The sequence below is a fragment of the Athene noctua genome, chromosome 2 (genome assembly GCF_965140245.1).
Source record: "Athene noctua chromosome 2, bAthNoc1.hap1.1, whole genome shotgun sequence".
Taxonomy (NCBI): Eukaryota; Metazoa; Chordata; class Aves; order Strigiformes; family Strigidae; genus Athene; species Athene noctua.
The window spans coordinates 161820549-161846558 of NC_134038.1; the positions used below are offsets into that span (position 1 = coordinate 161820549).

At 40.3% G+C, this 26010-nt stretch overlaps 1 protein-coding gene across 2 annotated transcripts in view; it reads left to right on the top strand.

The window, feature by feature from the left end:
* The window catches only part of GLI3 (GLI family zinc finger 3), a 213599-nt gene that overhangs the window by 140451 nt on the left and 47138 nt on the right, over positions 1-26010 (top strand). For both annotated transcript variants that reach the window (XM_074900904.1, XM_074900905.1), the window contains exons 6-7: positions 4297-4443; positions 12471-12672. In XM_074900904.1, the coding sequence (XP_074757005.1) occupies positions 4297-4443; positions 12471-12672 (349 nt within the window). The remainder of the gene's footprint in view (positions 1-4296; positions 4444-12470; positions 12673-26010) is intronic.

Consider the following 26010-nt stretch of genomic DNA (forward strand, 5'->3'; position numbering starts at 1 on the left):
ATTACTCTTGACACATTTCCTATTTATTTCAATGGGAATTTTGCCAAAGTGAGCAATGAATAGAATTGTAAGAAGGCTCAGTCTTGTTAGTGTAGGTTTTTCAATAATAGAGTAAGCAGTTTGACATTTCAAAATTGTAGCATTTGCTGAAAAGAGCTAAAATACAACATGCTCGGAAACAAATATGTAGTGAAGATAATTAAACTTTTATTTTAACTATGGGAAAGATCTTCCCAGTGTATGCAGAAACTCACCAGAGTTAAACTGCCTTTAGCTGAATTTGAAAAATGAGCTGTGCACCCTATCCAAATGGATAACTAATTAATCCTCGCTTATAAGAACATATACCTTTACAGTTAATCCATTAGTTATGGGCACATATTCTTATGAGAATAAATTTTAATGACCTATTGTCAGTCAAGGTATATGGCATGCACATAGGGCTTTCCTAGCAGCACTTCGGATGTTGTATGAATCCTTGCTAATTCTACCCTTTTTATTTTAGCCAAAGTATTAAAAAAATATATTTTGAAGGAACAATTGAATGCTCAGAAATACATGTTTTGTCTCAGGGAGCTGAGTCAAAAATTGGGAAAACTCTCGCAGTTGTGTATTTGGACTTTTCACAAAAGCTAGTATGCAGAACACTTTGCTATCTTTCCTTCAGTAATCTTCAGATCACATGCCTGCAGAATTTCATTTATGCTTAAGGTATGCTCTGGTTGCATATACATAGGCAGGAGGGAAGGAAACCACGTATTACAACCATGTGACATTAATCTGTGTATGTTCTTGGGTACACCACACTGAATTCACTTGCATAGATGTAGGTGCATAGCGCTATCTGAGATAACACTGGGATATCTAACCCAGTACCCAGCTGACGCTCCAGAAAGGCAGAGGTCTCCTGGAGGTGCTTTGCCATATTCACCAGGCCACTGATACCCTCTCTGGAACTCTAGGATGTCTCAGGGTTCCAGATTCTGGCACCTAACTTTAGGTCTTTACAGTATAGAAATCTCTCTGTGATCATGGTGTGCTGTCTTGCCATTATAGTTCAGCGAGTTCTAGGTAGTGCAGTCAGTGGAGCCTTGGAGAACTACTCAGTTAACCCAAATACAGACACTTGCATGTTACCAGCTGAGTCTGGAGCTCCATCGTAACTGCACTGGTGCTAAGATTCATCTGTCTACAACGTAGGTGTTTGGTGTCAGTTCAGGTCTGAAACTCCAGCTGCTTACCTCAGAAAGGCAGTTTTCTGCTCTAAGGCCTGTCTCATACCTGCCAGCCTCATGTAGGTGCCTTGGATACCCACGGGCTTTCAGATGGCACGAGACACTCAGGTGTGGACAACATAGTTGAGTATGCTCTGTCTTAACACTCGTCCCCTGAGCTTTGATTGCTGACTGTATACACAACCTTAGCTTTTCATAAGTATAAGCTAAACTTACTAGCTTAAGCTTCTTTCTTTGGGTTTTAAATAAATACACGTTACTTCACGTTTCCTCTAGACTCACAGCTTATCTTTGATCAGTTCCCACAGCCCAGGTGTTGTGCAGCACCTCGTGAAAGTACAGTAACTTGATGGAAGCATTGGAGATCTTTCAGTAAAACAACGTGCTTATTGAACAGCTGTTAAATTTGTTCTCTGGAATCCATAGTTAGTTGTGTGATCAGTCAGGTATACAATGAATTGCTTTTTTCAGGTGTAGGTTCCTGGGATCAGATAGTCCAGGTCATGGCTTGGGCACTACTAGAATATAAATAAAAAACCCCTGTGATTTAAAGGGGTACCTGCCCATGATGTACTAATACCGTAATGGACACCATGGCTTAAGTTGTATAGCATTTGAACTATGAAAACTTGAAAGTTGTAATTGTTCTTTTGAATGTCATAGCAAGATTTCTCCTGCTACCCTAATTGCTTTAGGCCAGTTAGATAATTAGGTCAGTGTACTACTGGGCTCAGTCTGTCGACTCACAGATCTGGGGATGGCCAGGAGCCAAAACAGTCTGGAACATAACGAAGAGCTTGCCAGCTGTAATTAATGACTGCCACAGCAGCAGTAATGGTAGAATGTCTTCTGTCCTGTCACTTACTTCACCGTACAAATCGGTGGGCCGGGGGTGCTCAAGTAACACAGAGAGTTTGGGGCAGGGATAAGGACTGAGTCAGTGGTGTGTGGAGAGCGGAGTGCTCAAACGAAGCTCAGCAGCACCCACAATGCAGAAGCAAATGCCTCCCCATGTAAAAAAAAGCAGGGGCAAAACTGAAGCTACCCAGGAACAAACAGGAGAAAATTCAGGGCTGCGGACCTTGCCGTTTACCCTTCATTTACCCTTCATGCAAATACATCATTTAGTAGGCTAATTTTTTATGTTTGAAGATGGTAGTAAGGAATGATCTTTAAAGAGCACCAGAGCATTTCTCAGCATATGGAACATTTAGTAATGCAATTATATGCTCACTATGTTTTTTGCAGCAGTTCATTTTAAAGTTCTCAGCCAATGTTATTGTTAGTTAACCCAGACACTTATGTCAGAAAGCTTAGGAAGTATTGTTTCAGTGTGTCTGAAAAGATATGTTGGTTGCCTACTACTGTAAAACTTCTTAAAACAGTGATTCAGTGTGAGTTACTGCTCTTTTAAAAATTGTTCTGAATATTTTTCTTGCCATTTCACAGAAAGTGGTGGTGGCTGGAGTAGATTATTTTTAATTGATAAATCAATTTGTAATTTGGAAAAAATACCAGCAGCCTTTAATTTATCTCATCTTATTTTTTATGCCATTCCTGTTCCTGTTTGATGTACTTTTATTTTTCTGAACCTTTCCTGAAAAGGATTATATATACCATTATAACATCAAAAGCAATTCTTCCATTTTCTTTGCTAAAAATAATTATACACTTTAGAAATCTGTTGCTGAATAAACTTTTTTCCAAACTCCAATGCCTTGTTTACCTCCTTTTAGTGTAAATGTTGATTCTTTGCTTCCAAGGTTTGCATTTGAGATCAGATTCTCTAATGTAAACATAAATTGTCCTTTTTAGTTATACTGTGTAAGTAACAATATTCAGATTAAGCTGAGAATTCAGAGAATTTAATCTTAAAATTTTTCTCTCATTCAAGGTTCAGTTGCTGGGATCAAAGAAGAATCTCATTAAATAATATGAAAGAATATAAAAATGATCTGTTGGGGAGTAGCCCAAGGAACTTGAACTATTTTAGGGAAATTTACATACCATCTTATGGTGAACAGAGCATAAAGAAATTTTAACTATTCTGCAAGTGCAACAAGTAGAGAGCAGAGTGGAAGGCTGGTCACCTCAGGTCACATAGCGAGTTACAGTCGGGATCAAGGAGATGAAGCCCAACTTACTTTAGGAGTACTTCTCACCCAAGCCCATGAAATGATCCTCTACTTACTGTACCCTCTGAAGCCTGCTGAGTTGAGATGATATTAACATCATGTGAATTTTTGTGTTTATCCAGAGTTGCCCATTAGTTGATGGCATGATTGAAAACTGCAGGGGAAAGAAAGCTCACATATTATTTTTACAGGAGAGAAAGACTAACATAAGTCGTTATCAGAGGACTGCATCAGTCATAATCTTACTGAAGGGATGTCGAGTCTATCCAGTCTGTGGTTTTGACTCTGCAAACATGCTTATGTGTCACTTATATATGAACTTTGAGGGATGGGATGACCACACTCATTGACTTTATATTCTGTCCTCCAAAAAACTGCCCCAGTGTTGTTCATGGACAACTAGTATTTATCTTAAAAACATATTTTGTCCTTGTTTACTCCTAAACTTATACACAAACTGCCATTGTGAGTGAAAATCTTCTGGTCCTCTAAGCAGAGACTCCTGAAATTTGAATGCTTATGGAAGTTCAGTCACGTTGTTACCTTAGAGAAGGAGTCCTTTGGGCCAGAAATGAGGTAAATGGGAATAAAACTGTAGGAAGGTTTTCCTGCTTTTTTATGTCACTAAATAAATCATACTAGTTTCCATTGCTGTCAGCCTGTCACTTTTTGAGTCACTTAATAATAAATATAAAAGTATGAGATCACCGAGCTCATTAATATTTTATGCCTTGCTGTTTTTTGAATGGTGTCTTTACGGCATCATTGGTTGAAATATATTGACCGGTGGTGGCATACTGCAGACATTGCATTACATTAAAAAATAAACAAGCTGTTTAAATAGCCAGAGAAACCAGCAATGTGATAAAACTTTCCTTCTCGTTTATCTTACGTCATTAACGGTGCTTTTTATGTTGTGTTTTTAGCTCCACATGCTGGCGTCAGTCCAGCTGAATATTATCATCAGATGGCTCTGTTGGCAGGCCAGCGCAGCCCGTACGCAGACATCATCCCTTCAGCTGCCACTGCAGGAGCCGGTGCTCTTCACATGGAGTATCTTCACGCCATGGATAGTAAGTGATGTTTTCCAGAAATACAGACATTCCCACAAAGGGAACCACGTGGCTTGTTCCTGGTCTGACCCAAAAGGTCTCCACGCAGACAGAGAAGTGGGAGTCAATGTAAGCCTCCTCATGAGGCTGGAGGGCCAAAGCATTGATTGCCAAATGTACAAGGGTTACGTCAAGTCTGAAAGTAGACTTTGAAAGTGAATAGGGAGAGGAACAGGACTGCTTCTGAAAACAGGTTATAAATTTTATTTCCAGCAGGGCTTGAGTGCTTTTGAAAATGTCCTTTTCTATTCACAGTCAGAAACTCACTTTCATTGTTAGGGTGAGTATTTCCCTGATGTGAGCTCTCTGTTAATAAAAGGTTTACATCTGTTTTTCCATTAGGAGAGCATGTTCCCCTCCTTTTTTAGAGAGTGTTAACCGTGCTTACAAGTTGTGTATCATAGACTTTGAGACCACTTCTAAGGTGAAGCAGTTTGCTGAATTCTCAAGGATCCTAACTTAGTTTTCCGTAATATTAAGATCCTTCTTTACCCATTTCAGCATCTTTCTAATCTGTCTCCCTTTCTCTGGTGAAAGAGGAAGTGAGAGCACCCTATTCCAATCTGCTCACTACTACTGCTTGTGATCAGCCAGAAGGGATTATGCAGAGGACTCCCCCCAGTCGTGAGATGCTTACATGCTTTTTGGGATGTACTCAGTTCCTTCCAACAAGGGAAATAAAAGGTGGTGACAAGAAAAGGTGGTGACTGTTGACTCTTGTTTGGTAGTACAGAGCAACACAATAGCTTTAGACCATTTCGTTGTCCCACAGCTTTTTAAAATCTTTGTTAGCATGCAGTTTCTTGTTCCCTGCTGTTGGCTGCATGCCATAGCTGCTGATCTCAAGGAGTGTGGGAGCTGGGAGGTTCACCTCTGGAGCACATGGGAATATAGATAGCTACCCCTGCAGAATACATGCCTGAGAGTGTGAAGTAGTTGATTGACCAACAATTTTTATAAGAATCGAGCAAGACAAATAGCTGTGAAACTGGGCAGGGAAACTCTTCGTTTTGTTACCTTGATAGTGAAGGATTTTTTAATTCAGTTTCTGTTATCAGTCTCACCACACTGGTAGCTTGCATAGTGATTTTACAGTAAAGTAACTTAACTTGAACCCACTTCAGATACATAATAAACCCACACAAGTAAGTAGCCTGGACCAGAAATTTATATGCAGGTTTCAGTGCTTGAAAACTTAAGGATATGATACTTCCTGATTTGGATTTTGAGAGGAATAGGAAGAGGCGAGGTACGTTGCTAATGCACTTGATGCATATTAATAATACCTTGCAGAATAGAAACTGTTATGCATGGTTCAGGTAATGTAAATCTGCTGCCATATTCCAGCTGCCAGGAAAATCCCCAGCTTGTATGAATGGACATGATTTCATTGAAGTAAAGGGATCATCGAATCACAGAATGGTTTGGGTTGGAAGTGACCTTTAAAGGTCATCTAGTCCAACCACCCCTGCAGTGAGCAGGGATATTTTAAACTTTCAATGTTTTTGGTTCCTATTGAGAGAGAATTTCTTCATGCATGTACGTAGCAGTGCTAAACCACATATTTGGATGCAGACTTGACTGAATGGGTCTATTCAGTCTATAGGAAGATAGAAACCCAGATGTATGCCAGAAAACTTAAGAAAAACAGAAGATGTTGCAGTACTTGTACAAATAATGGCATTTGCACAAAGGATCTTCATGTGTTAGAGACTGCGTATGCTGTAATCTACATAGAATTTCAGCTTTTGCATCCCAAGAATGTTATCACTTCTTACTTAAGAGAATGTTTTGACCTTTGCCCATAACTTCAGCCCATTTATAAAAGGTGCTTAAACACTATCTCTAATAAGGATATTTGCTGTCACCAGCTTTAGCTACGATACATTTGAAAAGGGTTTTTTAATTCGTTTTGTGTTTGTTTTTAAAAATTAAGATCACACATTTGAGATTCATTATAGCAGCAACTTTTCAATTAGAGATTATTTCAGCATTAAAGACAAAAAAATGTGTAGCACTAATATGCAAATGGGTTATTTTTAAACAGTAAATAGAAAATTAAAATAAGAGCGAATCCTAGTAAGGTCACTCAGCTCACCTTCTGTATTTGATGAGAATGTGTTTAGTCAGGGAATGGCTGCTTTTATCTAAATTGAATATGAAGTTACCCTTTTACTTTGTAAAAACTAATTAAAACTATCTTAACTTGCATGGGTATACAGTAAATTAATTGTCATTAAGTAGGAATCCAAATGTCCTATCATTCATCATGCTAAAGAAAACCCCTTTCTTCTTTGTCAGAATTTTAGATTAGAAACAAGAACAAAACAATTAGCAGGAAGCTGATATTAAGACTTTTTTCAAAAAAACAATGAGAATGCCCATGTTTGCATTTAGTAACAAAGTACAGTGATCAATGCAAAGCAATGTTATTCGTCTGGATCTTTCTTCTTAAGGGTTTGTATGACAATCTTAAAAGTACTCTTTCGCCTTTGCCCAGGCTTGTCAAAGGAAACAGAAGAGAGATTGGTAGTTTCCCTCATTATCTGCTATCAAATTCTGAGCAAGTTGACTCAACTCACTCAAAGGCTGCTGCTACTCATTTATTCCACACAACAACTAAATAGATACAAGCAAGGCATTGTTCTTTTGTGAAGCAAGTCTGTCTCCTAATTATGTGTTTATACAGCATCTAGCACAGTAATTTGGCATCTCTACCCTCTTCTGTAGTACAAATAATAATTCCAACACCAGCATGCACTCGGCACAAAAGCATATTACATACAGTTTGTGCAGTTTGGGGCCTTTTGTTTTGCTCTGTGGTGCTGGAAGACTGATGTCAAGATGAGGATGATATGAGTGGGAGAAGCGTTAATCAAAAAGTTTAATCTTGCCTGAAGAGCAGTAGACTTCTTGAAGCTCTGAATGTCACTGTCCATGAACTGTCAAATATACTGTGGAAGAATAAAGCCAAGATTGTGTGTGCTTGATTGTCCGTTTTCCTCATCCTCTTCTGTGTGGCATGAAAAGGGGACCAGAATTTTCTTTTCTGCTATAAAGCTTTTCTACGGTTCTGGTGGCCAGAATCCCTGATGCAGTCTTCCCATCTTCTTGCTTGACCTAAAAGGATCAGATGTGCTACCTTTAAGTAAAACATCAGAGTACCTAGGAGGGGAGTAGATGAGGAAGGTATTGACAGTACCACAGCAGCAGCAACTGAAATTCCTTGTTGTGGCTGTAAAGATACTCTATGCCAAAACTGTCTTTTAAGCAGTTACATAATTCCAAAAATCACAGCCTTTTGGGTTTGATAGCTGCATTTTTCACTTGTGGAATGTTTTGCTCTGCTTTTAAAAGGTGTTCAGTGGAAGGCAAGCATGTTCCCTGAGGTTTCTAGATTCACCCTGAGAGTATTAATATCCTCACTTTGATTAACTTCTTCCTATGCTTACTCAGAATGGGAGGTTTTTCTTTTTCAAAGGTATTCAGCATTGATCTACCCCTTTTGGCATTAGAGACAGTTGATATAAAGAGTTCTGCCAGCCTGAAGACTTAAGCCAATGTGAGCAGCTTTGGACTGGATTTGATTTCTGATTTTCAGGCACAGTTGGAGAATGAGGGTGGAGCAGCAAAGTCATTCATTTTCCTCTCATACTGATGACAGATTTACCATTTTGAAAACTGAACCAAAATTTATGACAAACTTTCATGAAGTGAAAACAAAGTTTACACATCTGTGAGCAGAAACCAGAAGGAAAAGAAAGAAGGGAAAACAGCTTTCATGTAAAAAAAATAAATCTAACTTCCCATGTGCACAGCCTTCAGCAAAAACTAGTGCCTGAGACGGTTCAAAGAAGTCTGATTTAGAGGGATGGAAGAAAAAAGGTTGAAGAAGTTTGATTTAAAGGGATGGAATAAATGATACATGTCTGAAGATTGCCTTATAAATGATTAAGCAATGCTAAAAACTTCAACTCAGAAATCAAATTCATGGGCAAATTTGCTGGATGGCATATTCCATTTTTGAAATTTATGATGGAGATAGATATCTGTTATTTTAGAATTGATCTCCACCTCAGGACTAAGATCTTTTCTTCTGACACCTGCTGGATTTTTTGTTGGTGCACTCAAGTCTTTAATATCAACTACTGACTTTTTATTACTATAACATCTGCTCCAAAAAGGTGACATTCCTAAACAAATCTTCACTGTCAGCTTCCATTTGCATGCTTTGCCAAAGCTGATGGGTTTTTTTTCAGCACATGCACAGAGGTAAATGGATTTTTAGTGAATCAGTGCTCCTGCATTTTTTTGGGTTTAAAGCATTATCGAGTAGGGAATGTAATGCTTCGGTGGGAGAATACTGTGAGAAGATGAACATCTCAAATTGCTAAATAAATATTGAAGTGTTTGTTTTTAAAATAAATGCCTGGGCAGGGCTGAAAGTTGGTTTAGTATTCAGAGGCACTGACAAATTGTGACCTATTCCTTTTTATAGTAACATACTAATTAAGACTGATGTTATGCTAAATGAATGGTTTAGCAAACGTCCTGCAGCGTAATGAGTGGTCAGCTCATGCTTAAGACTTTTTAGGCATGTGAAACCTAATTAAACCATGAAGATCTGAAAAAACAGTAATTCCATTTAATTGTATTTTCAATTTTGAAAGTCGTGGCCTCCCTTGAAGTGATTCCCTCTCTACTCTGTACAGATCTTGCCACTGAGCTCTTGCTGCGAAGCAGAAATATTCCCTTTTTTCAGGAGACTGTTGGCCCAGGTTGTTCCTGTCCCAGGTAGATGGAGGGGGCTGCCAAATTCCCAAGTCTAGGTGGGGCTTGAAACAGGCGCTCCCTGGAGGAGAAGTGAAAGCCTGGGACTCTGGCGTGGTGCAGCTGAAGCCTGTGCTCTGCCCCTTGCAGCTGGAAGGAGCATCTTTCTCTATCACTGGCTGCAGAACTGGTGCATCCCTCACAGAGCAGGGACAGGGATGCCCTGGCAGCAGCTGGCAGGCAAGGGGGAGGTTTAATGAGCAGTGGGCAGAGAGGGCCTCTTCAAGAGCCGTAGCGTGACTTAGGCAATGGGTAAAGGAGATGGGCTCAAGTGCAGAAAGGGTGAGGAGGAGGAGGAGGAGGGAAGTTGTTCCAGTTTATGAGAGTCTTCAGACCACCACAGGGAGTATAAATTGCCCTCCTCTGTGATCTGTCCAGGGTGACTGTATTTCTCTCCAAGATGGTAAGAGCTTTGAACAGTTGTCAGCAATGCTTGTTCAGTACTCTCTGAGATGCGGGCTGGAGTACTGGCGAGTCTGACTGGGAAGTTGTGGCATGGAAAATACATGCTGTCTGATCGCAGAAGCAGCAAAACAGCAACTGTCATCTCCTGCTTTTATTGCCCAGTCGAGCTTCAAAGGAGAGATGCTCAGGTGCTAGTATTCTTAACAACTCCTTCACTTTTTTGATCAAGCCTATGTACCCTCTCTCTAGTTAGCATCAGTAGCCATCAGTCCACGTTTAGAAGGCTTGTAATGAATTTCTCAAATAAGTGGCAATCCCTCTGTAGTTGTACAGATTCAAAACTGGACTTCAGTTCCATAATAAGTAATTTTTTGAAAGTATTTCTCATGGAAATCACGTTTGAAACTGTTCATACATTGGCCATCAGTAGCACACATTGACTCTCAGTTGTAAATACAGAAATCAAGGTGATCTGTGCTTGTCCTCTCTGAGCATCTCTGCTGCCTTCTTGCTGGCACAATGAGGTCTGTGTCCACCAGTTTGAGGGAGACAGAGGGTTCATAATTATGTTCACATGACTACAAACTGTTGCTGTCATACATAGCACCCCATTAGGATGGCTGGTAGTAACGCATGATACTGTGGTAGCAGTGTTCGAGTAACGTCTCATTGTGCTGGTCAGCCAATGCATAGCAGGTCTTCTTGTCCCCTTCACTTGCTGTTTGACCATGAACACCTGTACTTAGCTATTCCCATGTAAAACCACGATAACAGAGTTTATTCACCTATAAAGCACTCGAATTGTATCCTTAGTTGCCACAAGTTATGTTACCACTGCTGACTTCAGAGGTGGTGTCCTCATTCATGCTGGCTGAGCAGTCAGCAGTGGAGAGTTGTGGATGAAAGATGTAAGTGCAAAGTATTGCTATTTTTGTTTTACCATGATACATATCTTGCATTTCCTTACTAAATATGTTGCAGCTTCTTATAGCTGCTGATCTTTGTTGGTTTTTATTTTAGCACAAACAAAAGATCTCTGCCTTTGAAAGACATGAAGCACAGCACTAATGAAATATCAAGCAGGCACAACACAATAGCAAGCTCATAAAAAGGAGTTAAAACAGATTACGTAAAATAATGTGTAGTAGCTTTTAGGAAGAAATAAAAGGCTATGCCTAAGTTTTAAATGATGAATCAAGAGCTTGAATATTCATTGAAAGACTGAAGCAGTACGGGCTAAGGCTTGTTGCAGAAATGGCACGAAGGTAAAAAACCTTTGTGTTAGCCAGATGCCAAAGATAGCTAACACTCATGTTGGCTAGTTGAGGCAATTCTAAGCACAGATTAGGAGAAGGACTATATACAGAGATCTGATCACACAGTCACATCAGCAATAACGTGGCAGCTTTTAATACCAGATGAAATCTTGGATAGTATGAACAGAAAGAAGGGCAACCCACTCAGGTGTGTAAGGAAAACATAACGGCAGGTTCTAATCCAGCTCTGTCCTTGAGGTGAGTCCAAGTGCAGTCAGTTGGGCTCTTCTCCTGGTTACTCTTAGGCATGTAAACTTAAATACCCTGTTGAAAACTGGTCTTGGGCACCAAGACATGAGAAGGCATTAAGAAAGGCAGGCCTCTGATGGAGGCTTGTGACCAGCTGTGAATTATTAGCAAGTTACAGACAATGCCAGGGACTCTGGGACAAATAGCTGTAAAGTAAGTAACAAACCCAAGACCTGCATGACCCTGGCTGCCAAAATGGTTAGGACTCAGTACTTTACTACAGGTTAAAGGGATTAAAAAGGAGGAAGCAGCAGTACTGCTAAAGGAAATAGTTCAGTATGCAGTGGGGAAGCTAATTGTCTCCTTGGTCTCAGCTGAGATGGAAAATAATTAAATAAATGGAAGAAATTTAAAGTGGTATATCTTCCCTTAGGACTGCAGAGAGTTGGGATGACATGTTAAAATAGACTGGAAGAGGGAGAGATTTTCAGAGCAGCACAGAAAATTTAGAAACGTAATATGTATTTATTTAAGTGATATCTATATGGTTGCCTTCTCCTTGCTGCTTTGAAAAGTTTAATCTCTAGTCTTAAAGAAATCTGGCGATCATAGGCTCCTGTACACCACAGCACAAGAATATCACAGGATCCTGGACAAAGTCAAATAAAGCCTGTTCCTCAGTCTAATGCTGTGATTGTCAGTTTGACTTCTGCTGATAGATCTGGCATTTATAGTGTTTTTTTCAGTCCTGATTTTTAGTTTTGCATCACGTATAAACCAGGCAGAATTATGGTCAACAAAGGAAAAGCTGCCTTTAATTTCTACACTGTATTTTACAAGTTTAGCTTTGACTGTATGTATTAAAGTGATGTGGGTTTGGGTTTGCTGGTAGCCCAGATCTGAACAACTGTCTCATTGCTCATGGTTGAATTAATGATGTGAATGTCTAAGAAGCCATCAGATTCATAAATCACCAGAAATGAGAGGGATAACTCATAAAAGTCTTTTCCTTTTGTTTAGCAATTTATCATTTTGCTTGCACATTAATAAACAGAGCTCCCCTGAGGTAAGCCACAGGAAGATAGATTTTTCTTCCTAATTTTCCTCAATCGTAGCCAGTAGATCACAAGTGGAGAGAGTGGGCTTGTCACAGCGTGTTGGTGTCTTGCGACTCCCTCTACCCATCACTGATAACAAATAAATGCGATTAAGTACCCTGGTGGATAATTATTTGTGTTTACATAACAGGCGCCAGGTTTCCGAGTCCGAGATTGTCAGCTAGACCAAGCCGAAAGCGTACGTTGTCCATATCCCCCCTATCTGATCACAGCTTTGACCTTCAGACCATGATACGGACATCTCCAAATTCCTTGGTCACAATTCTCAATAATTCTCGTAGCAGTTCCTCAGCCAGTGGTTCTTATGGCCATTTATCTGCAAGTGCAATAAGGTAAGAATAGCATTTTCTACCTATATTGTATACTTTCATTTATGTGTCATACACCACATGCAAATGTGAATATATACTCACATCTTTAAGTAACTGCTTTGTTTTGTGAATACGTGTATTCTGCAGTTTCTATAATTCATGTTCACTGGAGCTTAATTTAAAGTACAAAATACTTTTCTTCTTGGCTCAGAAAGGTAACCACAAGGGACTTTTTGGCATATTACTGTCCAGTGCAGGTGATATTCCATCTGACCAGCATTAATGGTGTGTGTATGTGTGCTTGGGAATCTGTTTTCAGAGAAGAAGCTCTAAGACAGGTTTATGACTTAAGTCACTTGGGTTCTTCTGGCCATATATATAATGGACAGTGAAATGTTCCTACATTGCAATCATCAGAGAGTAAAGCACAGATGCGTGGTACTGTTCAGTTAAAATGTTTGGCTGGAACTTCTTGGTATTTATCTTGCAAGTTTTTCTTCATATTTTAGCTCATGTATTGAAAAATTAGACTTTCTGTGGCTAAATTATCTTCTTTTTGTACCGAGGAGGTACTGTTATCATCCAGTATCATCAGAAATTCTGTGATTTTCACTTGGCAGTTTCACTTGCATGTACAAGAAAGCAGACAAAAATGGTTCTTCTGGAGGCAGAAGAGCAGAGTAGCAAGGGAACAGGTGGGCAGAAGTTGTACGGAAAAGGGAAGTAAACAGGGCACAGGGGAAGGGAACAAAAGCAAGAATGTCAAAAAAAAAAAAAGAGAGTGGAAGAAAATTAAGAGGAGCAGCAGAAAAAAAGGCGATGCAAGTGCAGAGTGTTCTTTTATTTGTGACATTGCTATATGTTAACTGAGAAAAGTTTCTTTGTTATTCCAAAAAAAAATCCCCCACCTCTCCAAAGCCTTCAGAAGATACTGAGTCTGGATTTATGGCACTCAAAGAGTGCTGCTGGTCCCTGGCTTAAAAGCAGCCTCCACCTTCGATTTGCAATGAGGCAAAGGAGCAAGTCCCCACAGCAATTTCTTGATCTAAAAGTCCCAGTTTTGGCAAGGCTCAAACATGCCTCTCCAGCGAAAATGACCCACTTAGAACTTCAAAAACTGGCCATGAGGATTTGCACTTCTGGTGTGTTAGAAACCATCAGCCAGCCAGACTTTGAAAGTGACAGCACTGTAAATATTTGCTATTAGTATAAGTGTGGTTGGGGTTTTTTAAGCACTCCTTTAAAGAGGCATGCTTCATAGCTCTGATGTACTTGAATAGCTGTATAGTATTTCACAGGTATGATATCATAACTCTGCAATACAACTCTGTAATTACGAAGCTCCATAATGTGGAATGTGATTTATGTCAACAGCTGGCAGCAGTTTTGGACCACATCTGTTAAATACATGCACTGTGTGGAGGTGTACTATCCCCACTGTCGTTAAGATGGGATGACACTTTAATTACTAACCTCCTTTTCCATTGCTTGTAACTTTGGTAAAGAAAATAGTCCATGAAAGTTGGCATAGCCTCTACAGTGGAGTAAGTCTTCTCTCCTTTTACTCTTCCTCCACAGATGGAAACTGTTGGTATATGTTTTTGAAACATAGAATCAGAAACGTGAGGGCCATCCCTGCAAAGCTGGAGTCAGATGAATAGTTTTGTCGAAGGCAGTTCTGGAACTGGAGTAAGTTATGGGCAGAGACTGAGTAAGGATGCTAAAGAGTAGAACAGTGAGTCTTGTGAACCAGTGTCACAGAAGCAAGCAAGGCTTGTGTGACTGAGCCTATGGCTGACCAAAGCTTTCAGCATTGCCTGGTCTTACTTTCTGGGAATGCATAATCCAAAATCTCACATGATTTTGAATGAATAATATTTTAACTTTTGATAAGAGTATGCCCGTTCAACATGAAAAGTTAATAATGTACATCTCTACTCTTGCCAGTGGAAAGGAGGGAGAGGGGGGAGAGCCAGCTCTTTTTCCAGCATTGCAGCTCACCTCTGTTGATGCCCTTTAACTTCTCCCATGTGAACCTGTCTATAAAAGACTTACACCAAAATAAACAGTGATGTAAGGTATTAAACCCAAACCACATTTCAGTGCTTTAATAAATTCCGAGACTAAATATCAACAAGACTATGGGTAAAACTGAATTTATTGCAATTCACTGTCTTGTGAATAATGCATTCAGCACCAGAACTGCTGTACTGAATCAAACCATAGGTTCATACCATTTAATATCCTGTCGGCAACAGTGATCAAAGTCTAGAAAAAAAATTTCCTAGTGTAAAACTCTAACTTGCATGTAAATCTCGTAGGAGTTGCTGCAAGAAAATGGCACAGTTGTGCAGGCCACTAGATGCAATTGCGAGACAGGAAGGATTTGTATTTGAGGCAACATCAGTAGCATTAACTATACTTAACATTACACAATCCTTCTAGTTTTAGATTTTGTTTCCAGTAACTTTTAACTTAGCCCAAATAGTTTACACTTGGCAATATTTTTCATGGCAGATACCTATCTAATGCTATTTCCAGGAAGCATCAACAAGGTTATTAATTTATCAGAATGAAGTTAGGGAAGAAGAGGCTTTCCTGTACAGACTGTAAAAGACCTCTTGCTACCTTTCACTGAGAAGCTAAAATTTGCCAGGAATGTTGCCTAGATGCTATAGATATGATCTTTGATGTTCTTGAGGAATTGTCTTATTCAGCCAAGAGATAAGTCTTTTAAGAGTTTCTATTAGCATGTGTTAAATAGACTAAGCATTCAGCATCTTCCAGTCCAGGGCCCACAGAGGTGAAGGAGGGTCTTTACTTGCGGCTGCAGCTCTGGTTAATCTGGTACCTCCTTGGGAAGCCTGTGGAGGCTAAACTGTCAGCCCAGCCATATCAGCCTTGTGAAAAAGAAAACAGTCTTCAGAGGAGCCAGGAGTCAGACCAGGAACTGTCCATGTTAAGCAAGCTGGGACAAAATGCTTTTCTATAACACAACATAGGATTGCACTAGAAGAGAGAAAAAGCTGCAAAATAAAGCATGCAGAAGCTGGTCATTAAGGAGAATGAAGGTACTGCCCCCTTGTGATTGTGCTTTGATACCATCTTTAATTTCAGGGTTGCACAGTATTTTTTTGCCGGGCCCCTGCCTGCTGCAGTGTTTGGGCTGAACATCCTCTCCGGATCAGTCCGAGCCGCAGGACCCTGCCTCACCCGCCCCAGGCAGCTGTGAAAGAGGAGGGAGCCTCTTACCTGGTGATGTGCTGCCTGGAGAGCAGACCCTGCTCTTGCAGCATAATCCCAGCCTGATGCTGGGCGAACTGAACTAGTTGGAAGCGACCACCAGTTTCATACAGGTTCTCTTCTAAAGTCCCAGCCTGGCACTCTTAATTATGCAGAGGAGCTTTATTGCTCATGTTAACTAACCTGTGAGATCTGGTCTCCATGTCTGAAATTGGGCAACCACAATGAGTGGCACTTTTAACCTTCATCTTTCTCTGATTCATGTTCCTGTGCAAAATGAGTCCTTCTCCTTCACCTCAGAGGGGGGTTGAAAGCATTAATGTTTTGTGAAGCACTTAGATTATACAGTGATGAGCACAGTAGAGGAGCTCAGGAGGATATCAGTAATTATGTATTTCCTCATGGCTTAAATACAATGGAAGAAAAGTCTCTGGGCAACACTCTGGGCAAGGAGAAGAAAAATACCAGAGGGTCTCTCACTGAAGACTATTGCGCTTCTTGTTGCACTGAACAAGTTATGAATTCTCTAGAGGCAAAAAGGGGGGTGTGGTCACATAACTAAAAGCTGATGAGTCAGCGCATGAAGGTGCAGGAAGGTTTAATTCTGGTGTGTTTGATTTGGCAGGCTCTCTGCTCTTTTAACCTGTTTTTGCAAAGGTGCTACATGTGTTAAGAAGGTGTCTCCAAGACCTGACTGGTCGTTGCATTGACTAAAAAAAGTACATCCTCTGCCTAAAAGATTACGTCCTGCGCTTCACACAGCTGCCCAGCATGGGACCCTCTATATGAGCACTGTGGGATGTTGAGGATGAAATCAAATGAAAGGAGCCACATTTCAGGCTCTGTTTTTACAGAGCCGAACACAGAAGGGCTCTGGTCCTTGACATGGGTACTACTGCAGTTAAAGTAATAAATAAGAAAAGTTTAGCACAATCCAGATAGGGCTTGACTAGGCGGGCGCTTTATCATTGTCAGCTGGCAGTGTAATGCTGTATCCTGAGTACTTGAAAAGAAGATGTCGCTCCTGCTGACAGCTAATAGTGGATCTCCTTTAGCACACCAGGTAGAGCTTCTACTTTGTGCATTTGAAAACACCTGGTTTAATTCTCAGCTGGGAGAGATTATGCAGAAAGGAGGCGTATGAAATAGCATCAAATGAGGATAATCCTTCATTTGACATTTACTCATTTGGTTACCTGCCTCAGTCCTGCAGTGCAGCACCCCTGCTATTAATCTTTTGTCAGGATGTACTTAATGTTATATCTGCTACCTGTGACAATTATTAGACTTTGCACTTCAGCAGCACTTCTTTTTGAGAGACAGCATGGCCTAGAGTGAGTATAGAGGGGGTAATCACTTCCCATGATATTAAGAGTACCGATACAAAAGATTAGCTGGTCTTAATAAACACGGGAGGTTGGGACTTCATGTTCTATATGATCTGAAATTCAGAACCTCTGTGTTTTTCTAGTCCCTTAGCAGTGCTACGAAACCAAATTTACGAAGTTAGTTTTCAGAAAATGAGCTGAATTCTCTGTCAGCTACAAGGTATTTAAATCAGGAGTAGTTCCACCTACTACAAGAGACTTTCTTTGGGTCTAGGCAGATGTAACTGTGAATACACTTTAGCCGTCTCGTAACATGTTAAAATTCAGTTTCATGTGAGCACGAGAGCCCTTTGGGATCACCTCCAAGGTTTGAAAGAAATGGAGAAATCACAGAAGCACTTTTTTTTTTTTTTTTTCCCCCCAGGCTCTGCCCCTGCTTCCCTGATGTCATCAGAACAGGAAGGAGCAATTAACATAGTGTGGTTAATTACAGACAGATCTCTTGGCTGTTCTGGCTCCTGTCACTTTGCTCTGGACTGATCTGAAGTTGAGCATCAGGGAATGGTGGTGAGGATGCTTTCACAAAGAGCACTAGAAAGGGATAGCCAGGTTTGTAGGGTGGGCTTAGGCAGCAGTGGATTAATATCAGCGAGGAAGACAAGAGTCTATGTTTCTGCAAGCAGGTATTATGTATTCTCAATGATTTCCTCATCTCATATAAGCTCCTTGTATAGAGCATTTGTTGTGTAATTAGTCAGTGCCCTTCTCTCTGAACTGCCTTATATCTGGAGACAGGTCACCATGTATTAATTTCTCTCCAGTTCCCCTTGGCAAACGTGGAGAGAAAAGCAACGAGAAAAATAAAAACAGAGTTAAGATATACAAATGAAGTATCAGGTTATCACAGAGAAAAGTGAAAGTATCTCCAGCAGAGAGCCCAACAGTCTAATTAGGCACTGTGTAAAAAAAGCAAAGAGTATCCTTTTATCAGGTTTAAATTATCCAGTTCTTGAATTTAACAGAATGTCTCAGTTATAAGACAGGGAGCCCTCATGTTCTCAGACTTCCTTCTTTATTCAATATTTTATATATTCTTATTATGCCTCATCTTATTCATCTCCTTTCTGAGGCAAATGGTTGTTTTCAGTGTGCTCTTTAGAGTTCTTGCATTGTCATTTCTGCCAATGCGGTCTGAAACAGTCTTCCTTTACTACATGCAATAATATTCCAGAAGAGGACCAGCAATTCAAAGGCACAATGGTATTCTGTGTTCTGTCTCCCATTCCATTTATCTTAACATGTTTTTGCCATAGCTTCAAGTTGATCAGATTTTTATTCCTCCATTGAATTCCGCATTGAGACAAGCAAGTGCTTCTCATGAGTTGGCTCAGCTAATTTAGAACCAGTGTATGAGTAGCTCAGACAACCCTTCAGTATTGATACGCATCTTGCTATCAGTATTGCTCATTCATTTAACATACTTGGCTCTAAAGATAACCTCTTGGCTCTTCACCACGCTGCTCAAAATAATTTTGTCATATATGCAGATTTCATTTCTTCATTGCTTGACTCCATGCCCAGATTGCTGACAATTGCACTAAAAAACAGAAGACCCCCATTTGAGAATTTGTGTCTAACTTTTACTGAAAACCAACTGCTTAATTCTTATTTTTGATTTCTGTTTTAGACAAGACTTTCACGTTTGTATATTTATGTATTTAAATCTGTATAAAAGGATACACTCAAATGCTGCTTAATTAAATTAATCTTAAAAAGGATGTGTTTAGAGTAGAATAGGTAGAACACAATATATTCACCAATGTTTTGCAAGAAGCTCCTTATATGATGTACAGGATAAAAAGCGTGTTCGATATATGAGCATTACGGGTGTTTTGCTGTTTTATTGCTGTTGAGATCTGCCTAAGTGAGATGCAAAGCTTCTTTTGAGTGAAAGCTTGTTTTTACATTAAAAGGTCTCTAGTTAATTACGTGTAATATGTTGTAAATGAAGGCTTAGTTGCAGTTCAGACTGAGTCAAATTCAGATCAGGTGTAACCCCACTGAAACAGGTCCTATTATAACTAGACACATCACATATGTGCAGCACAAGGCTTTATTCTCTATGGTCTTGTACTGTGTATGGATAATCTAAAGAAGGGAATATAATGCTCTATCATGCTATAATAGCTTCATTTTATACCCTCTTTCAAGAAGTGTGAATGGCAGAGAAGTGCTACAAAGTGAGTAAAAATGAAATTCATCAGTATCACAGAGTTGCATTTAATTTATGCTCTGTTGAAATATAATTCTGCAGCTAGCCTCCTACAGAAAGCTCATATGGATTATAGGATGGTGACATTCAGGGAGATTGTTTTGGAGATCACCTGCATCTCGCATTAGAAAGTGATGGATGTTTTTCACTGCAAATACACACAATCGGCAAGATTTTTACCTTCAGAAAGTGTATGTTATAAGAAGTCAAGCAACATAAAGAATATAGACCATGCAGGCATGTGTTGCATGCACATTTACATGCAGAGATACACATCTGTGCAAGCATATTTATGTACGTATGCCTGTAAATGTGTATGTCACAGATCGTGTAATTAAATGTCAGTTTGAAGCAACTTGCTCCAGACTGGTTCAGTGTTACTCAAAAAGTTCAAGGGCATTGGACCCAGAGCATTATTAGATCCAGGAAAGTTCTGGAGCTGAGAGAAGTGTGCTGGAGTTTAACACTTCATTACTTCATTTTCAGATCCTAAAAGCAAGTATTAATTAGCACTTTCCATGTAATTAAGGATACCAGGTTTAGAAACCCAAAAATGCTTAGCCATTAATTTAATTCAAAGTTATGTTTGCCAGGAGGGTCATGAGCTTGCATGGAGGGAGCAGAGATGAATTACGCAAGGTACTGTTAATACAAAGTCCAGTTAGGATACCAAGGATTCCTGAATGGGAATAACCCAGTGAGAAGGACAAAGCTGTCAATGCTGTCTGAGCACATGACGTTAATGAGTGTGGCTCTGTTGCTCTCAGTGAAACTATTCCATTTCACTCCAGCATACGGCAATGTATTCATGAAGAAAAATTTCACCTAGCCTAGCAGATAAAACAGAATAGATAACATGGTAAGCTAAAGAGAAAGTACAAACCACACTCTGTTAATTTTAAACTGGTAATAGAAAAGTGAAAAAAGAGGCAATGATGTATGTGAGTTAAATACAATTGTAAAATGATGACTATTATCTGATGAAAACTGGAAACAAAGTATAATGTATGCTATACTTTATTAGATGCAGGTTAAGTCTTTTTACAAATTCAGTTAGATGACTTGTCTCTTAAGTTAGTGATTTTTAATGAAATGTGTCAACGTTACAAATGCAGAGGGACATTCCTGAAACCTAGTCATTTTTGAAAAGTTACTTCAAAGGATCTCAAGTCTCTTACCTGCCTTTAAGATAATGCCACGTGTCTGGTTTCATAGTCACAGTTTGATATTGTTTTCCCCTGTACTTAAGTGACAAGCCATAAAAGCAACTGATGACTTGTCTGCATTGTCTACTCCAAGATCAGTGTTGTCAGTTGGAAAGTAGAAGGAAAAGAACAGAATTTAAAACAAAACTCTTCTTTTGCATTACTAAAAATGTTACACACACCGTGGGTAACATGCTCCAAACAGAAGTGCCTTTGTAAAGTCTCCCTTCCTGTAACGCTGTTTGGCTTTCATTTTGCATCTCAGATACTTGAAGCACTAAGAATTTCACAGATCTCTTCAGGGCTGCAAGGTGGCTGAGTGCATTGTCACTCCTGTGACCTGAGCAATTTGTCAACAGTCACTCTTGCAGGTTATTTCCATCAGAAAGAGAACTAGATGACAGTTGGAAACTTCTTTCTATTCATTCCTGTTCATTTACAAAGAACATACACGAATTCCTGTCTCTGCCAACTCAAACAACAGGAGACAGTTTTCTTACATGATATTCCTGGCAGCTGCTTCTCTTCCAGGTCCTCCCCAAGCAGAACTCATTGGCTTTCTCTCCTGTACATCTCTGTTGGGGTCAGACCACGAGTTGGTCCTGCTAGCTGTCCACAGCTTTCCACATCTAACTCTGCAATGTTCCTGGCTGCATATTACATTTATGTATAGTTCCATCAACGTGTATACATAAAAACTCTGGTGTATGAAGTCAGATTATGCAGACCCCCGCAGCACTCATGGCTCAACTCCCAATCACCCTTACATACACCCCACATTTTGGACAGTGGCTTCTACGTGTCAGTTTGCCGTGGGATGAATGAAGCCGTTTCTTACATTACCCCTTTTAAAACCAGAGCATCTGAGCGTGTGAGAAGCAGTATTTATCACTGTTAATTTAATTATGACTTTATGACTTAGTTAAGATTGCAGTGTCTGTAGGACACTTCAGGAAAGCCTCTCTAATAATACTTAAATACTTAGTATTAAATAATACTTAAATACTTCAAGCAGGTTTTAGGACGATACTTAAGGACTTGCTGAAGTCAGTCCCTCTTCAGAAGTATTTAAGTATTATTAGAGATGCTTTCCTGAAGTGTAGCTGGGTACATTTGTAAAACAGGAAAGATGCTTGTTTGCCCCTTAACAACATTCCTAAACAATAAAGAAGGACTCTGAAAATCCAGATAAAATAACTAAAGGTGAAATCCTGGCCTGGTGCAAGAAAAGGATAAAAACTCCATTAAAATGCAGTGAGTTCAGCTATTCATCCAATGTTTATTAGTGTGTTTCTGCACCCTCGTTTCTCAGTTTCACTTGCCCACAGGTTTCATGCAACTCTTAAGGAAGAGTAAGACAAAGTAATGACATCTGTACCTACTTGAGCAGCCGTGGTGTTATCCTAAGACCTGGTCATCAGCTTTATTGAACTGGCGGTTCACCTACAAATTACCTCTCCCTTCATGAACTGGGGTCCTTTTTAGAGGGACTGGATCATTTTGTCTGCCTGGCGTCCATTACTAACAGCAGGAACAAATAATGGAGGCTATGGAGTGATCTGGGAGTGCTAAGGCTTTTTCACAAGTTGGGAAGAGCCCTTGTGCACCCTTGCAGTGCAGGGTGCGCCCTCCGTCATGGACTGAGTGCTTGGGCAGTGAGTGCACCCTGTCAAAGACCCTTCAGGCCAAAGGGTCTGAAGCCTTCTCCTGCATGGTGGTGTAGATGGAGCCAGTGTGTCTCACTATGACACGTTCCTGTACTGTGACCAGTTGTGTACATTTTATTTCAAGAAAGGTGTTAGACCACTGAGGGGGCTACAAGGAAGAGCAGGGAAAATGATCAGAGTTCTGAAAAGTGATACCAATGAGATAAAATGGACTTGACCTATTTTGTCCATGTTAAAGATGAGAAGATTGGACAAGAAGCGGGTGTAGTAATAATTTCAAGTATACAAAAGAGAAGAAAAACTAAGAGACAGCAAAGGGGAAGGTGCATGGTGAGTGCTGGAAAGAATAACAAAGTGCTCATCTTGAATTGCTGCAGGAAATATTCAGGATAGAGGATAGGAAAGAAAATTTTAATATGGTAAACACTATGTAGTTCTGTATGAATAAATAAAGATATCCCAAAGAAACAAATCTATCCTATGAAATATAAAAAAGGAAAGAGATTTTAAGACATAAGAAATGTCCCATGGGTCAAAGTGTATACATGTTAGATACTGTCTAGTCACACTGTCTGATGGTGCAAACAGCAGATTCTATTTAAGAAGCAAATCTTGTTGTGACAAGCCAAGACTTCCTGATTTTTGTTGTCTCTGTGCTCTCCCAACATCAATAATCATTGGATTAGCAATCCCAAAGCATATGCTCTTGCGGGAGAGCTGAGCACGCACACGACCAATGTGATCAAGCAATGCCCGTTTATTACAACTAAGAAAGCCCTTTTATAATGTTCTCCTGCACACGTGAGTAACATGCAGTACAAGTCCTCAAGATTGGACAGTTAACTTAGCCCGCGCTTTAAACCTTCTTATAATTGGATAAAAAGTGCCCCATCAGCCTTGCCAGGCTTCCTGCCTTGTGGAACTTCCTCTTCCGTCCCAACCCCTGCCGGGGGTTGTTTGTCTCGTCGAGTTTCTCCCCCCTCATTCAGGGTCGCATCCTTATCGCATTCTTGCTCGGCTGAGGCCCTTATCAGTCTTGTTTTCACGCAGGATTGCTCACATGGCCATTCTCTCGCAGAAAGCCCTCTAGAATCCCAACATGCTCTTGTTTGTTCTTTTTAGTATTTATGAACCTGTTGTCTTTGGACTTGTCTAGTCCCATATGGACCTGCTGACTATATGTGACTCTTGGGGCAACTGTTCCAGAAGTCTACCAATGCTTTTTTAATCTTTTAAGTTGTTCGCCTGTGGCTTTCATTGAATGCCCTCTAGTTTACACACTTGAAAAGCTCTTTTCCTAAAACCTTTCAAAGCAGAACCAGAAAGGGGAAAGCACTGGGTTACTTTTGCAAGACTTATATGCATCGGGTCTTGCAGAACTTCATGTGTGTTGTGATACATGGAAGGTGTCTTCAAATGTATCACGTTCTTCTTTTTGTCAATAAAACTATTGTGATATAACAAAACTGTCCTCACAATATTCACAAAATTGGGATCTCCTCAGCATTTTTGTGTCAGCCTGTCTGCTTAGGCACACCTATGCAATGTATAGGAAAGAAGGAATATTTCCTGTCTTGAATTCACAGCTGTTTTGCGGTAAATTCCGCAGCTGTGACCAGAAACTGGATGACCTTGTTAGTAGGACAGCCACAAAGTAGCCACAAAGTTTGGTTTTGATTATAACGTCTGTTTTTCTTCTTCTTGAAGTCTGTTCCTTAAAATCTGATGTGCTCATGTAATTGCAATGTAGTTCACTGCCCTGCTTTACCTCCGGTGAAGGGAGTTTGAGACTTTGCAGAGGAGGAGAAGAGAAAGAGAGAGAGACAGACAGACTGACAGACAGACACAGAAGCCCACAGTATGGAAAAATAAATGATATCACTGATGGGCTTTTCTGTCAGTGTATATGAGTTATTGAATGCTTAAGCAGGAGTATTACACGTTTTTTCTAACCCCTATCTCCCATAAAACTCAACAACTGAAAAGATAACCTGCATGTAGTTTATTAGTGGTCTTGCATGCATTCATCTTTTTCTTTTTTTCCTTTTCTACTTTGTTTAAAAAGTCTGTAACAGAAATACAAATCAGATTCCCTCCAGTGGTGTAGATTTTCATTTCTCGGTAGGTAGATGGAAGAAAAAGATTCATAATTCACTCACAGTTCTGTGAATCCAAGCTTTTTTTGGAAGTGACTGGTGTTTTGGAAAATGTGAATGATTGGAAGAGGCATCTTGCATTCATCTGGCATCCCCTTGCCTGAAATGCAGCCACTTTAAGGTATCTTAAAAGAAGCATGAAGCAAATTGAGGCCTCAAACCACTCATAGCTTTTGAAAAACCTGGTTGTTGGTTTTAGTAGTTCTGGACTCTCAAAACAATTACTTTCAGGTCTTGTTTACCACCTCTGGACATGGATTTTAGATGGTTACAGAGTGACACTTGGTGCCATCTGGGGTTGGATTGGCTGGGCAAGGCCGGTGGTGCTGTTGCATGCCCTTCCTATTGATGCTGGCCTCCTGGCTAGAAAGCAATGTGAGCTTGGTGTGGCCAGCAAGAGGGCATACGGCTGCTGGACAACGCAGAGGGATCCCATGGGGTCTGAGGGGACTCTGGGCTATGGGGATCCTTCACGCATTCTGTAGTCAAGAGTTACTGAACAAAGTGCATTAAAAACTTTGGGAAGGAGGGCAGGAATCCAGGTCTCCCCTTCCCAAGAGCTGTGAGCCTTTATTTCTTTTTCTTCTTTTTGGCCCACAATATCAACTTCATTGTCGAGCAGCCTGAATGGTTTCTGAAAGACAGAGAAAGACCTGCCACCTTCAGTTCTTTACAGATCCCTCTGATCTTTTCAGATTAGAAAAATCGTCCAGGCTGCCCTGTGACAGCATCATGCATGCAGGTGATTTTAAACACAGCCAGGTCATCTTGCCTTATGAAGAGCTCTTCAGAAACAGCTGGAGAGAATTATTTGAAAATGGCTATCTGAGCTATTTAAGAAGTCACCCTGGTGACTGAACTGTTGTCACCATTTCTGAGTACTCCCCTTAGCTGTGCTGGTTATTCCTCTGCTCCCTCATGGTCACCTTTTCGTTCCAGTCTGAGATGTTTGAAGTTTGGATGTAGAGGGAATGAGGTGAAAGTTGCCAGGCTCCATAGGAAAATCCTAGTATCTCAGACTCAACTCTTGCTGCTGAGCATGGGGCAGAAGAAAGATACTAAAGGATTCCTCCTTTCCTTAGCACATCAGTCCAGTGGTGTCTTAATGCATCTGCTGCTGATGTCATTGTTTTCCAGCAGGAGCCACTAGCTATGATGGTGTTGTCTCCTCTGCTGTACCCTACAAGTTTGCTTGCTTGCAAGTTGGACAAAAGTGGGCAATGCCTAGCTTAGCATCCTCCTCCTGGGGGCCCATATGGTGTTAGAGCAGCTCTAGATAAAGAGGACATCTCTGTGAGGTAAAATCTGTCGTTTTGATGAAAGCCATTTATATAGGGAGGGGAATAGCAAATATACTTAAGTAACATTTAAACACTTGCACTGTACTAGTGTGAGGTATGTCACTGCAGGCCAGTGAAACTAGCTTCTCTATTTGTTAAAGCAGAGCTGCTTTTGTCCTTTACTTAGAAAGTATTTTGCTATTGGGAG